Source organism: Arachis stenosperma, chromosome 3 (genome assembly GCF_014773155.1).
Source record: "Arachis stenosperma cultivar V10309 chromosome 3, arast.V10309.gnm1.PFL2, whole genome shotgun sequence".
Taxonomy (NCBI): Eukaryota; Viridiplantae; Streptophyta; class Magnoliopsida; order Fabales; family Fabaceae; genus Arachis; species Arachis stenosperma.
Window position 1 is genome coordinate 91,514,947 of NC_080379.1, and position 15,824 is coordinate 91,530,770.

General features: G+C 32.8%; 1 protein-coding gene across 3 annotated transcripts; it reads left to right on the top strand.

Annotated features, from left to right (window-relative positions):
* The first annotated feature begins 5,800 nt into the window (after nucleotides 1-5,800).
* On the top strand, nucleotides 5,801-12,758 carry LOC130969017 (xylose isomerase-like). Of its 3 annotated transcripts, XM_057894569.1 has the most exons (22): nucleotides 5,876-6,013; nucleotides 6,710-6,765; nucleotides 6,989-7,074; nucleotides 7,172-7,273; nucleotides 7,854-7,928; nucleotides 8,029-8,158; nucleotides 8,247-8,338; nucleotides 8,615-8,671; nucleotides 9,120-9,193; nucleotides 9,269-9,323; nucleotides 9,401-9,502; nucleotides 9,779-9,830; nucleotides 9,910-9,955; nucleotides 10,032-10,087; nucleotides 10,810-10,861; nucleotides 10,991-11,070; nucleotides 11,173-11,243; nucleotides 11,337-11,377; nucleotides 11,778-11,877; nucleotides 12,008-12,079; nucleotides 12,172-12,249; nucleotides 12,347-12,758. In XM_057894569.1, the coding sequence occupies exons 2-22, from the start codon at nucleotides 6,762-6,764 to the stop codon at nucleotides 12,380-12,382; spliced, it is 1,461 nt and encodes a 486-aa protein (XP_057750552.1). In that variant the 5' UTR covers nucleotides 5,876-6,013; nucleotides 6,710-6,761; the 3' UTR covers nucleotides 12,383-12,758. The 3 variants fall into 3 exon arrangements, with proteins under 3 accessions (XP_057750550.1, XP_057750551.1, XP_057750552.1); XM_057894567.1 differs by lacking the exon at nucleotides 6,710-6,765 and having other exon boundaries at nucleotides 5,801-6,013; nucleotides 6,992-7,074; XM_057894568.1 differs by lacking the exon at nucleotides 6,710-6,765 and having other exon boundaries at nucleotides 5,818-6,013.
* Nucleotides 12,759-15,824: the final 3,066 nt, after the last annotated feature.

Consider the following 15,824-nt stretch of genomic DNA (forward strand, 5'->3'; position numbering starts at 1 on the left):
TGCGTTTATGCCACAACTCCAAATTTGTCCTACAAGTGGCCAAAAAAGGCATGAAAGTTTAAATTGTCATAACATGGTTTTGGAACACAAAATTGATCAAACACATATAGCCCATGTTTAAGTTGTCCCTGAAGGAGCACCTGCTTGGTATCCTGTGATTTAACCACACAATGAAATGGATGAAATTCAAAGAAGACATTATCGTCCAAACAGAATCTTGAAACACTAATTAAATTTTTAGCTATTTGAGGGATATGCAAAAGATTCTTTAAAATGAAAACATGATTGTTGGATGAATTCTGAATATATGAATAACCAGATTTAAAGATAGGCAAACCTGAACCATTGGCTATGTATAATTGATCAGGTCCTGTGTAATCTGAGGGTGAAATCAAACTGGATGTGTCATTGGTGAGGTGGTGAGAGGCACCAGAATCAGGATACCATGACATATCTGAATTTGGAGAAGAAGATGCAAGAAATGATTGTGGTTGATGAAATGAAGCTGGTGGAGGAGTTGGTTGATTGATTGATGGGGAGGAGTTTGACGAATTTGTAGTAGAAATTCCCTGGTAATTATGATCAAATCGAAAGAAGCATTGAAGGGCAGTGTGTCCAATTCTACTACAAACCTGACAAATCTGCCTATTATTGAGTTGCCAAGAGCTTCTGCCTCCACGAGAGAATCTTCCACCTCTAGCACCCCTTCTACCTCCATAGGGACGATTAGGGTTTCTTGGATTTGGAAAAGTTGTTTGAGCAAGATTTGCTTGAACCATTGTTAAAGAATTCTGTTTGAATTTTTCAATGGTGTCTTCATGAGATACCAGGAGATTTGCGACCTCTCCCAAGCTAAACAATTCAGGTTTAGTTTGGATGAGGCTGATGCAGCTAGAAAACTCTTCTGGCAAGCCTTCACAAATAGTCTCAATGTAATCTTCATTGCTAAGATGAAAACCAATTGCTATTAACGAGTCTGCAATTTTCTTGATTTTTGACAAATATTCAGATATGGTAAGGTTCTTTTTCTTGGTGATCTTCAATTGATTCTTCAATTGCTTGATCTTTGTTTTAGTTGATTCTGCAGAATAATCTTGAAGTTTCTGCCAAATCTCCAATGCTGATTTACAATGAACAATTCGATTCTTGAAGGAAGAATCGACAGATGCTAAGAACCAAGAACACAGATTATAGTCTTGTTGCATCCATTCTGAATATATTGAAGAAATCATGCCAGCAGTCTTTGTTTCTTCAAATTCAAATTTAGCAGGCACCTTCCCTTCAATTATGTGATCTTCCAGATTCTGTCCTTTGATTGTGAAGAGTGCTTGTTGCTGCCATGTAACAAAATTTGTTTCTTCAAGCTTATCCAAGATAGGAGCAAGAAAATTTTTTTGATTTGCTGAATTCACAGGTAAAGCCATGGATCAAACCAATGCTTTGGATACCATGTGAAAATGATGAAAAAGTGAAAGAGTTGAAAGCAATTGAAAGAAAGAGAGAGTAGAGATTAATTTTTGAGATGAGTAATATTGATCTAAAATTGTTACAGAGTGATCATTTGTTTACACTAAAGGTTCTATATTTATAGTGATAGCATACCCTATGTAACTTCACTAGTGTCTATATTCTCTACAAATACCTAATAATTTTTTAAATATATAATGTGATAGGCATGTATTTAGAATTATATTATTTATTCTATTTTTTTAAAAGGAATTGAAAAAAATGAAAAAGTTAATATTTTTAAAATATTTTGATGAAAAATTATATTATATAATAATATCTTTAACAAAAGTAGTTAATTAATAAATTTTGAATATAATAATCTAATTATTTATCAAATAATATAAAATAAAATTTTAATTATTTTATATTTTTATTTTACAGTTTAAAATATTATTTTAATATAATTTTTTGATATTATAAAATTTTTTGCTTAATAATTAATCATAATGAATAAAAAATACTCATATATTTTGTATTTATGTATTTTATATTTAATTATTTAAAAATAAAAGATTTTGTTGCTATTTACAATATTGTATATTAAAGTATTGTCATTTAAAACATTTAATTATGTACTAGAATATTCTGTATTTATTGGAGTCTATCAATGTTCTTCTTTTATATTAATCTTTGATTTCTATCTTTTTTTTCCAAAGATAATAGGTTATATTTCATTAATTATTAAAAAATGAAATACAAAGATGTCCAAAAGTAGGACAACATAATAAAAGGTGGGGATTTCCCAAAAACACTACACTGAAGGTATTCATCCAACGGTGCGTGGTCGAAAAACGAAGAAAAATCTTAAAGAAGAAATAATGATAAATCAAATTGAATGCACCTAAGAGCTTGTCTCATGGAGATGACGACCTAAACTGGGAGGTCTTTGAATTTCACGGAGCAACTTGACAGAGCTTGCTAGAATGGCAGACGGCATAGAAGTAGAACCTTCAAAAATCAACTGGTTGCGAGCTTTCCAGCAGTTCCAGCAAATGATGGCAAGCAATTGAGGATTACGGTCAGCATTCTTCAACCGGTTAAGTATCTCTGTTGATGCAGTCCACCATGTCCAAAAGTCGTTAGAACTCTGAGGGGGAAGACAGTCACGAAGATAACTCTGAGACCATACGTCTTTAATTCTAGAGCAATCGATCAAACAATGAGTGACTGTTTCCGTTGCTTCATGACAGCAAGGGCATATTGGTGATATATATGGGATGCGGTGATGAATTTGAGCAAGCACCGGAAGTCGGCCATGGAGAGCTTTCCAAATAAATAGCTTAATTTTGTGAGGCAAGTTCAACTTCCATAGATCAATCCACGGCTTTTTCTGTTGCATATAATTAGGGCAAAGCTCCATAGGCGGATGGTAAAATAAATAGCCAATTTTGTAACCTGAAGCTGTATCATATTGCTTGGATTTGTTCAAATCCCATTGCAATTTGTCCCTACTCTGCTGAATTTTAACTGACAAAATCCTGTTTGCAACGTCTTGGGGAAATAGTTCTTGAATAAGATTCTGATTCCAATTTCTATCTTCAGTAATTAGATCTTTAACTTTTGGAAACAACTCAGAAATAGCCTGTCTATTTGGCATGTCAGAAATCATTAAAGGATACGGAGGAGGCAGCCAAGGATCCTCAAAGGTTCGGATATCCTCACCAGTACCCACAGCCCAATTAAGACCTTTTTCAACAATCTTTCGGCCTTCCAGTATGCTCCTCCATCCCCAAGAAGGTAAGACTCCAATTTCTGCCGTTATAGCATTACCATTGCTAAAGTATTTACCTCTTAAGATTTTGGATAATAAGGAAGTAGGCTGTGTTACAAGTCGCCAAAACTGTTTGCCTAAAAGCGCCAGATTTTGGATTCTGAGATCTTTAAATCCAAGGCCTCCTTCTTTTCGTGGGCGAGTCATAGTGTCCCAGCTAATCAAATTTATCCTCCTTTCAGAACCTTTTGTCCCCACCAGAACTGAGAAAGTAGAGAGTGAATTATAGCTCAAATGGCATAATCTCCCTATACTCAATTAAGAGGTTGCGGGTTCGAGTCTCATATCTTTGGTAAAAAAAAAAATCTTTGATTTCTATCTAATATAATATAATGGTCTATATAAATGTGGTATATCCAATAAGCACATAATTGTTTTGCTCATTTTAGACATACCCAGGTTATATTAGACTTTTAAATTTTGAAAAGCACAAATCAACTTTTAGGCTTTTCAATTTTGAAAAGCACAAACCAACTTTGAAAAGCTCTATCTTAGGTGCTTTCAAAAGTACATCAATCTTTTAAAAGCTGCAAGCATAAGCACATAGTGTTTTTTATTTACCAAATACAAAATAAGGAACTTGAGCTTTTAAAAAGTACAAACACCTCTTCAAAAAAGCTTTACCAAAACAAGCCTAAGTATACTTTCTTAATTAGCAATTATATAAGATATAAAACAAATATTAATTTTAAAATATAAAACTCATTTAATCTAATCACAAAATAGAAGAAATATTAATAATATAAATTTAATATTATTTAAAAAATGATAGAAAACTCACGTTTTTATCAAGCCAAACCATCTTAATTGTGTATGAAAATGAAAAATTTTTGTAATTCATTAGTATTCATAATCTTATCACTCGTATACGTACACACAAATTATCAACTTTACAATTAATCTTAACAATTTTGTGAATACGAACCTCCATTAAAAAAAGATAGAAAAATTTTAAAAGGAGTAATTAATTGTACTAAGTAAAGGAGATGTGGTACTATGCATCTCTAATTCATATTTTTATAGTTGACTCATAATTAGAATTTTCTGAAACTTAATTAATTTTAATTTGAATTTAAAATATAAATCTTAACAACTAACTAAAAGATAATATAATGCAAACTAAATTATTATTGTTACACGAAAACTAATTGACTACTTATACCATTGGATGAAATCTCACACCATCAAATCATCATTGATGGTTAGTTGATAGCTACCAATCACAAATATTGCTGGCCCCTAGCATAGCTCTTAATTATTATTAAGTTAAATTTTATTCGCACTCAGAGGCGGAGCTAGAAAAAATATTAGAGGGGGGCTAAAATTATTTATACAATAAAATAATATTAAAATAAATTTTTAAGGAGGGCTAAACTGAAATTTACATATAATTTACATGTAAAAAATTAAAATTAGGAGGAACCGTTGCCCCCCTTTCCCAGTATGTAGCTCCACTCCTGTTCGCACTTAGTTATAAATCCTAAGTGATAAAACTAATTCACTCTTAGTTCAAAAAATGATAAAAGTATCTTTTTATTTAGTTATTTAAATAGAATTATTATTGTTATTACGTGAACTGATTCTTTTATTTTTCTATTTAGTTTGTTTAAATAAAACAATTTTTTCAAAAATCACAATAATTATGTAAACTTATTAATTTAGGAATAAATTTAAATTAAAGTAAATTTAGATTAGTTTTTTTCAAAATTTTTAATTTATTAGCTTAGAAATATGAGGTAACTATAATAATCAATAATTACGTGAACTTATTTAGAATAATCTAAGCAGATAACTTAAATTTTAAAAAATAACAATCTAAGCAAAACAATCTACCAAAACAAATAATTTAAAATAAAAAAAGTAACAACTCAATCAAATAATAATTGATAATTTATAAATAAAATTTTAAAAAATTCTAGTAAACACCCTAAGCAAATAATAATTTATAATTTTTAAAAATTTTTTGTGACGACACCTAAACAAATAATTAATTCAACAATATTAAAATTAAATATCTAATCATCTAAGAAAACGTATTTAAAAATTTAAAAAATAACAACCTGTAAATAATAAGTTATAATTTATAAATAAAAATTTAAAAGTTTATATTAACACACCTAAACAAATAAATTTTCAAATTCAATGTATGAGTGCCATGTCAATAAAAAGTCTTTCTATTTGTATTACTATAAATAAATAAATAAATAATAGGTTATAATTTAGAAATAAAAATTTAAAAACTTATAATAACACCACATAAGTAAATAAATTTCTAAACTCAATGTATGAGCGTCGTGTCAGCAAAAAGTCTTTTTATTTGTATTATTTTAAAGATTAAAAATAAAGATGAGCGCCATATAAGCAAAAAGTCTTTTTATTTATATTATTATAAAAATAAAAATAAAAATAAAAATAAAGATAAATATAAAGATAAAAATTGATAATTTTATTTAGTTTAATATAATATTTTGTAGTTAGCATATTTGTTTATAAATTATATAAATTTTTAGGATTGATTAAAAAAAAAAATCCTAGCACTGATTTGGTTTGGCTTGTGTATCGGTACCCGAGAACCCTAACTTGTTTCTAATCTCCCATCTCCTTTTGCCAATTTGCCCCCTCGCAGCTCAGTTCTCTCTTGCTCCCTTTCGCAGCTGAGTCCTCACTCGCTCTCTTTCCCACTCAGACGCCTCCCTGCTTGCTGCATCATCTTCTACGCTGTCTTCCTGCAAGGTAAGCCGTGTGTTTCTTTTATTTTTTATTCTAAATAGAATATACTAATATATGATATATACTCTGCTGATATTTGTATTCGAATAAAAGCAAATAAGGACTGACTATCATAATTTTAATGCATCTTTTAGACAATGACCTCTTTCTGTGCATATATATTCTGATGGAGATTGTTATTATTATTATTATTATTCAAATGACGCATAGTTTTATGCAATATATATGTTGGTTACTGCCTACTAGTGTTCAGTAATGTTTAGTTATTTGTGCAGTTTATGTTTATGCATTTAAAATATTGTTCTTTATTGTTCTTTAAAATCCTGAGTTAATTGAAACTGCTTATATCATTGATACTCTGTTCCGCCTTGGGAACAAAGAATGAAATCTGCTCACGAACAAGGCACACATGTGCTACGTGAAAATTTGGATCCATCTTTAACATCAGAGCAGGAACAATTCCAGCTTTCTATATTTTTTTAAGATATAGCTTGATACAGGATGAATTGACGATGATGATTTACTTGCATTTATGCAATTTTTTTTTTGGATTTTGGAGTTTCTGAATAAATTTGAACATATGAATTCATGTTTCAAGATTTTTTTTTTCATTCCAGTATGAATGATGTAGGATTATTTTCTATTTTTTGGAAATCTCTCTCTCTCTCTCATATTTGTTTCATGTTTTTATTTATATAGCCTACATACATCCTTTGGATGCGGCCTTTTTCCGAACTCTACGTTAACGCGGATGTGTATGCACCAGGCTGTCTTTGTTATATATAAATATAAAAATTCAATATATTACTTTATTATAATCCGCCTAATCCAGTTGAATCCCAGCCTTTCATGTCTGGTCCATTTTTAAGAACCCTGTTTTTGTCAAAATCTTGTTCAGTTGCTCCTTTTTCACCTTTTTTTTGGAACAATATTTTGTTACTCTGATATCTTCCTGGTGTTAAATTGGCATCCTTGTAGCAGGTATTTGCTTGAAATCTATCAAAATGAAAGCGTGGGGAATATTTCTGCTCCTTCTTTGCTTACAAGCCATCACTTATGCAGTGGTAAAAGCAGTTAATTTCTTGTTTTAAATAATCTTAAATCAGTTTTTGTATGAGACGTGACATATGGAAATTGATTCTGTTGTTTGACTGGAATTAGATTGGTGAATCTCAAACTTGCCCTGCTGAAAATGTCGGTAAATGTGACGATTCAGATTGGGAGGGTGAATTCTTTCCTGGCATTAACAAAATCAAATATGAGGTAGACATTTTATTTATTCCTGGTTTCTGTTTCTTGTTTCTTTTTTTATTTTCTGAACAAAAGTAGCTTTTTTTTCGTATTTATCATAGAGGTGAAATATTATTTATGAGAAAATGTCACTTGACTGATGAGTTTTGTTTCCTATGAAGCATGGGCACAACTATGAAATACGGATATGATATGATACTGAAACGTGGATACAACAATTTTAAAAATTGTAATATAGCAATATACAATATGGCTAGAGTATAAAAAGAGTGAAATATTGCTTTTATATTCGTATTAAGTAGTATAAATGCACTAAAATCCACTTTTCATATTGTTAATTGATTATTAATTATGATTATTATGGACTTTTTGTTTTTATGTATATTTAAGTTAGAAAAACTTAAACAAAATTTTATAAAATTTAATTAGAAGTATCTAAATGAATCTGCAAAGCATCTTGTAGGATGCGTATCGAATACGGATGCGGCAGCTACTTTGAGTCTCTGCTGCGCAGCTTGTTTCTTTATGCTAGTTTGGTTTGTCATAATTAATTAGCATGTGTTATTTGTTGATGCATATATTGATCTTTCAGGGTCCCTCTAGCAAGAATCCGCTTTCATTTAAATGGTATAACGCAGAAGAAGAAATTCTTGGGAAGAAAATGAAGGTTGGTTTATTATTTTCATTTATTCCAAGACTTGTGCAACATTTGTTTATATTTTTATTATTCGATTTGCTTATGGGTGTGATTCATTCTGTAAATGCAGGATTGGTTCAGATTTAGTGTTGCATTTTGGCACACTTTCCGTGGAACAGGTGCAGACCCGTTTGGTGCACCTACCAAATACTGGCCGTGGGAAGATGGTACCAATTCTTTGAAAATGGCTAAAAGAAGAAGTATGATAATCAATGACTCTTTCCAATTTGATACGTATAATGGTAGATTTGTATTTGGCATGAGATAATCTTCTGTCCGGTGATACAGTGCGAGCAAACTTTGAGTTTATAAACAAACTTGGAGTTGATTGGTGGTGCTTCCACGACCGTGATATAGCCCCTGATGGAGAAACTCTGGAGGTGAGTTTAAGTTCTAGACAGCAGTTATGTGTAATTAGTAGATTAATAGTGGCAATGAATTATGGGAGGCTATGTAATATAATATAATGTCCTCATCCATTTTGTGTAGCATTCGGATTTTCTCTTCTAGATTATGAAAAATTCTTCTCATATATTTAATTCAGAATTTCCTTTCTCATTTATACCTCCATGTCAAACTGAGCCTTAAAAGTCTGCTATCTGTATTATGAATTGCATGTGCTTTTTGAGCTAGGATTACACTTTTGTTTATCACAGGAAGCTAATGCAAACTTGGATGAAGTGGTTGCCCTTGCCAAAGAACTTCAGATGCAGGTAATTTTAGATGAATAGCCAGGTCGGTATTTATTAAATTTGATATACATTATACATTATTTCAAGCATTCTAGCAGAATGAGCAAGGATTAATTTTTCATTCCATTTCTAATATCTAATCTGTGTAATTTGGAGCTAGGAAGAAATTAATTAATTGCTAATTATATCTTATGCTTTATGGTGCATATTCTGTTTTCATTGTGTTATCTTAGAATGAAAATTGATAATTCATTAAATTATGTGTCATTGTTGTTTGAAATTAAGATGATTTTAGAAGGATATCATCATTAAAAGACAAAACACAAACATGTTTTTTTCTTATTATGTTCCTAGTTCTAGTCAAATATGCAAAGTTTTTGTCATTGAATTAGTCCAAATAGGCCTACATTTTACAGTTTGCGTAAAGAACTACTGGCATGTAATAATTTCTTAATTTGTTTGACTTCAGAGTAAGAAAAAAGTTCTATGGGGAACTGCTCAATTGTTTATGCATCCTCGTTACATGCATGGTGCTGCTACTAGGTAGGCCATCAGACCCGTACATGATTTTCTCATTCTGATTGGATTCATGTCTCACAAAATCGACTGGTTTTACAGCTCTGAGTTAGGTGTATATGCATATGCTGCTGCACAAGTGAAGAAAGCCTTGGAGGTATATTCCCTATGTACACGTCAACAAAGCTCATCAAGTTTGAATTCTTGCCATTTCTTAATTCAAATGTGTTGCAGGTCACACATTATTTGGAGGGAGAAAATTATGTTTTCTGGGGTGGCCGTGAGGGTTATCAATCCCTATTGAACACGGATATGGAACGAGAACTTAATCATTTGGTTCGTAATCGTTTTATCTTTGATTTGAATGTTTGTTTAGATCACCTTTTTCTTTCCTGTATAAGTAAATGATTTATAAGAAATGACCTTTAAAATGAAGAAGTGTAAAGATAGTTGGGTAAAAAAGGTACCCTGGAGCATGAAGCCTTGTAGGAAACTTGATTATTTTTGCTTTACAATGGTGTTTGTTGCATATTTGCACCAAGAACATCACCAGTTTGGATAAATAATATATCAATGGTGTTTGGCGTTTAGCTATTTTCATCTGATATGCAGGCTAGGTTCTTTGAAGCTGCTGTTGCATACAAGAAGAAGATTGGATTCAATGGTAAGATGCTGAAATTCCTCGCAAGCATCATGATTTTCTGATTGTATTATGCAATTCATTTTTGGAAATTTGATTTCAGGGACACTGCTGATTGAACCCAAGCCACAAGAACCTACAAAACACCAGTGCGCTTCTTACTTGTCTATTCAGTCTGTAAACTTTACACATACATTACTCTTTATTCAAACTTCTTTTGTCCAGGTATGACTGGGATGCTGCAACCACCGCTAATTTCTTGCGCAAGTATGGACTTATAGGTAATATTTATATCTGGCTTCCAAAAGAACCCATGAACCACATGAAACTGGTGTCTTTCAACCACAAATTTGATCTTGACAAACAATACTAGTTTTTCAAAATGTGCATTCTCATTAAAATAAGGAGCTTTAATGTTATTTCACTGTTTACTAATTTATTGGTTGCCTTTGCTCTAAATACTTCCCTGCAAGTACTCCACTTTCTCTTTGAAGCTGGAAAGCATTTTGATATCCTTGTGAGAAACACACCCCGAAGGCCCTTTAAACTTTGGCACTAGAGTTACCTAATTCCAATGTTGGGATCAAGTTCCACACATTGCTATTAGATACCGAATCCCACCATGCTCTGCAGCCTGCAGTCACACCTAGATGTGTTGGCTGTGACCTTTCTCTAGCATGATTTCAGTTAATGCTTGGGTGCCAACTTTAATAACTCTGGAAAAGTTCAGAAAAAACCATTCATACACCAAACATTCTTGACACCTGTACTAATTAATTGTGTATTTAAATTATTGTTTAATTAACAAAATAAAGAGAACACGTGTTTGGTTGTTAAGAAAATACTGGTGTCAAAACAGTGTTTATTATAAATATAGAGTGTAGATGTAGCGGGATTGAAAGTTCATTAATCATTATAAAACTTTAAAATATTGTCAGTAATATCATTCATTCTAAACTTTTTATAATACATCATAACATATTTTCACAACTTTGCTCTTTAGGGGAATTCAAACTCAACATTGAGTGCAACCATGCCACCTTATCGGGACATAGGTGAGCCTTACTTTATATTGTGATTATGTTAGAGTTTGTTGTCTGTATTCTGACTTTTAAATTTATTAATTATTTTTATAAATGAAATTATGGGGTTGTTCATCGTTTTTTATTGCCTATATGTGGTAGTTGTCACCATGAACTTGAAACTGCAAGGATTAATGGACTATTGGGTAATATTGATGCAAACACTGGTGATCCTCAAGTTGGTATGTGTGAATTCATTTCTTTTATTTAAGAACAGCATATAAATATAAAAAGTTGTGTCTGCTGATAAAAAGCTGGAATGGACTCGAACCTTGTTACTGCAGGTTGGGACACAGATCAGTTTCTAGTGGATATTCAAGAAGCAACAATGATTATGCTCAGTGTGATTAAAAATGTATGCTAGTGCCTGCTCCTTAGTTTACATCATGAAATGTTGCTTTGTTGTAGAATTGTAATATCATTTGATTTATTTATTTTCATTTGTCAGGGTGGAATTGCACGAGGCGGATTCAACTTTGACGCCAAATTGTGAGTATTGCACCGTCTTTTCTGTTTCATATTATACTATACCATTGACAAGTAACTTTTTATGTGCGATGAATTTCGTCAATCTAACTGATCTCATTATAGATCAATCAGAATTTTTTTTCTTTCACAAAAGCATTCAAGGGAATATGAGCAACTGGTCAACAATTGTATGCTAAAATCAATTTTGCATGTTCCACATTTCAATTTCGAAGTGCTATTTTGCGTGAGACGGCACAATAAGTGATTTAAAGCGATTCTTAGGTCATCAACTGCTTAAGCTTTTAGCATAATTGATCTTTTGCATCTGTTAAATTAACTTGTTATAGACTAATTTTCTATAAATCTGATACTGTTATCATGTAACATATTTTCTCTTCTCAACTTTCCCACAATGTGATAGGCGGAGAGAGAGCACAGATGTTGATGACTTATTCATTGCCCACATCATCGGTATGGATACAATGGCCCGCGGCCTCAGGAATGCTGCTACGCTAATTGAGGTGATTCCATTTAACTTCCTTCTATATTTGGTTCTCTTATAATGCACAAAGTTGGAAAATCTATTTAAAAGCTTCCTTTTAATATCTCCTAAAAATCAAACTAAATACTTTTGGATATGGTGTCCTGAAGGACGGTACTCTAGCTGAGCTTGTTCGGAAGAGATACCAGAGTTTTGACACTGAAATCGGTGCTCAAATAGAGGTAATGCAATATAATATTCTTCCTCAATTTGGTCATATACTCTCTACTCAATGCTTTTGGTGGTAAACTAATTAACTGAATCCTTATTAAAGGCTGGTAAAGCTGACTTTGACTTTTTGGAGAAGAAAGCTAAGGAATGGGGAGAACCCAAGGTTGCTTCAGCCAAACAGGTAACTCCAAATCTACTCGTTGTATTACTTGCTAGCAAGTGTATCCGGCACGAGTAACAATGTAGTTTTATCATCGTCTTCTTTTTTTTATTTGCAGGAGCTAGCTGAGATGATTCTCCAGTCTGCGTTGTGAGAAAGTAGAAAGCATCGTGTGTGAATAAAATCAGTTAATTATGGAAAATAAAATCGTTAGCATCCTCCTCGGTTGGCAAGACCTGCTAGCTTCCGCAGGAGACGACTGACGAGACGTTACGTTAACGAATTTATGTGAATCCTAGTCGGCTTGTCCTAGACTCCTAGTAATAATTAAGTCAACTAGGTAGCTGTTTTATTTTATATCTTTTAAATATTATCTATTGTGCATATATAAGGAGGACAACCATTTGTGTGTCCAATTCTCACAGCTCTCTTCCTTCCGCAACTGTCATCTTATATTTTTTGGTGTCTAACTGTCATTTTATATAATAAATTAAATTAAATTATTATGATATATTATGTTTTGTTATTAAGACTTAATCCTAATTTCGGTATTTATTATATTTGAACAATTTTTTCATGTTACGTATTGTTTAGGCATCGAATGCGAAAGAGACGATCAAGGTGACTATTAGTCCATTCTAAAATGCATTATCAATATTAGAGATTAACTATTAAATCAAAGTATGTGTTTTTTTTTATACGAGGTTTATACACACATTTTTTAAATTGAAATTTAATTACTAAAATAATCAGATTTTTTAAAAGCAGCATAATCAAATAGTCTTGAATATAAAAATTGGCGACTCAATGTTTTATTCTGTTTTTGTTAATTCTATAGATTAAATTATGATGAGTGATGGTTAATAAATATAAATATAAATATAATTTAATTCTATGTTAAATATATATTGTTTTGAGGGTTATTTGAAACAGATGAATTTGGGTTTAAATGTGAGGTCCAAACTTATCCGACGTCTTCTGGTATTGAGGTGTCGCTGTTCGAGTTCTTTGTGAGGAGGTAAGAGGTGGTACTTGAAAGTGACTCTAATACTTAAGTTAGTAAGGGTTTTAGGCAGATTTTTAGTAAATTGGGTTCGAATTATACCTAACGGTGTCAATGTATTTATTTATAAGTGTAGATGTAGAGTCAATAATCATCTTTTAAAGTCGTTCTACCTTTGATGGTGGATAGTCGTTCCCTTTTGTTTAAGAAGATTGTTAAGATCTCTTTTTTAAATGAATAAAAGATTGTAAGGATTGGTTACTTTTTCGGATGAGTAATGCCGAATCTGACGTCGATACGACCGACTAGAATATTGTCTGTAGATATATATATATATATATATATATATATATATATATATATATATTGATTTTTTATGTTTATAGGTACTTTTACAAAGTGATTTGAATTTAGTGTCAAATTATAAATTCTTTTGAGTATTAGATTTTGAATGATCATTTAGATGGTTTAGAAACTTTTGGATGTCTATTAGGTTGCATTTATTTTTTGGGACTGAGAGATTGAAATTGAATATTGTATTTGATGACTAGATAATTAAATTAAAATTTTAGTCTTGAAAGACAAAATTTCAGTCCATTTAATACCTCTAAAAAAGAACACAAAAAATTGAAATTTTTGAGAATATAGTAATTTTTTAATAATATTTTTTTTTTCAAAAAACTGAGACTAAGTTCTAAAGAGTAGAATGTGTCGTTTGTGACTTTGTGGGAAGAGAGGTGAAGCTGAGTTCTCAAAACGTGAGTCTGACTCTAATGATAGTGATGACTCAAGTGGAGCATTGTAAAACAAAGACAAGAACGATAAAAACATAACAACTCCTATGTCATCTCCGGCATAGCCATCAACAACATGAGTTATTTACAACACCATTCCTTAGCACATGAGAATGATTGCTCCACACAGTGACCAATCCCTGTTGTCTTGCACTGAAAGATGGTATCATTTTTGCGTAGCCAAATAATCCATATAACTGAGAAGAATCCAACTAGCCAATACTTGCGCAACTCTTTTCTCATTGGTATGGATCTCCAACTCTCAAAATGCTCTTTCAACGTATCAGGGACAATCCATGTCTGTCCAAACGCCGAGATCAAAGCACACCACACCTGCCAAGAGTACTCACATATAATAAATAAATGTATATTTTCAACATCTTTCTTGCACAGCATGCACATCACATCATTCTGTTGTAGGATTTCCAGTCTACTTAATCGGTCCTTTGTGTTGACTCGGCCTACCAATACAAACTACGCGCACAGCTCCACTCAAGGGGGAACTAGACCTTTCCATATCTCCTTTGTGAACCTGAATCTCAGAAGCTCCTCATCCAAAGTCTCTTCCTGCAAAACCTGCACAAATGAATTAGTAGAATAAACGCCTTCCTTATCAAATTTTCACACCACTCTGTCTTGCACATCCGCTATCAGTCTTACAGATTGCAAGATATTAAGCAGTTAGTTTAGTGTATCTGTCTCCCATTGTCTCAATTATCTTCTCCACTGTAAGTGCCACACCCACACTATCCCATCCCAAAACCCACAATCCCCAATTACTGATCCTCTTTGGTTTGAAATTAAGAAGAGTCTCGAAAAGGAGTCTTTGAACTCTCCCAATTGCAACCATGTATCCTCCCAAAATCTAGTGGATCTTCCATCTCCTACTTCCATAGCCAAGCCATCAATCATCTTTTGCTTGACATGCTGCTCCCTTATTTACACTTAACATATGTCTTTCCACGGTCCCCCCTCTTCGGTAATGTCTGAGTTGACAACAAGTGATTTGGGTCCAAGTTATTGCAGGAGCATACAACCTTCTTCCATAGAGGACAATCCTCCTTAGAGAACTGCCACCACCATTTAAACAGTAAAGCCGAATTACGGACCACCGCATCACCCACCCTCAATCCTCCTAGCTTCTTCGGTGTCTGTACCAGCTCCCACTTCACAAGGGCCATGCCAGGTCGACCATCATCCTTCCCCCATAAGAACCTCCTTTGCTTTTCACAAGCTGAGCTTCTCTTCCACCTTTTCTATAACCGGTTTCCAAGTTTTTACAATCGCGGATTTGCTCCTAGGCTGATGCCAAGGTACCTTACCGGTAGAGCTGCCTCTTGACAACCCAGTAGCTGGCACATCCGATTAACCCACTCCTGGCTGCAGTTCACTGGGATCAATTTAGACTTCTCAAAGTTAATGCTCAACCCATACATCATTTCAAAGCACCTCAAAAACCTCTTATAGTTTCTCCGTGTCTCCTCCTTCGGTGGGCAGAATAGTATAGTGTCATCAGCAAATTGTAAGTGTGATAACTCTATATTATCCCTACCAACTAAGAGAGGAGATATCCAACCATTTCTAACTGCCTCCCCGATCATCCTGTTGAGCACATCCACCACCAGAACAAACAAGAACGGCGACAATGGGTCGCCTTGACGTAGTCTGGTGCAGAATTTATAATCCACACTTACTAACCAGCAAGTGCACCGGGTCGTACCAAGTAATACCTTACGTGAGTAAGGGTCGATCCCACGAGGATTAATGGATTAAGCAACAATAGTATTTGATAAGATTAG

Excerpts from the sequence above, each read along its gene's own strand:
- LOC130969017 (XM_057894569.1), top strand. Across the intron at positions 8,339-8,614 it reads CTGATGGAGAAACTCTGGAG|GAAGCTAATGCAAACTTGGA; the intron begins GTGAGTTTAAGT and ends TGTTTATCACAG. Across the intron at positions 11,071-11,172 it reads CACTGGTGATCCTCAAGTTG|GTTGGGACACAGATCAGTTT; the intron begins GTATGTGTGAAT and ends TTGTTACTGCAG.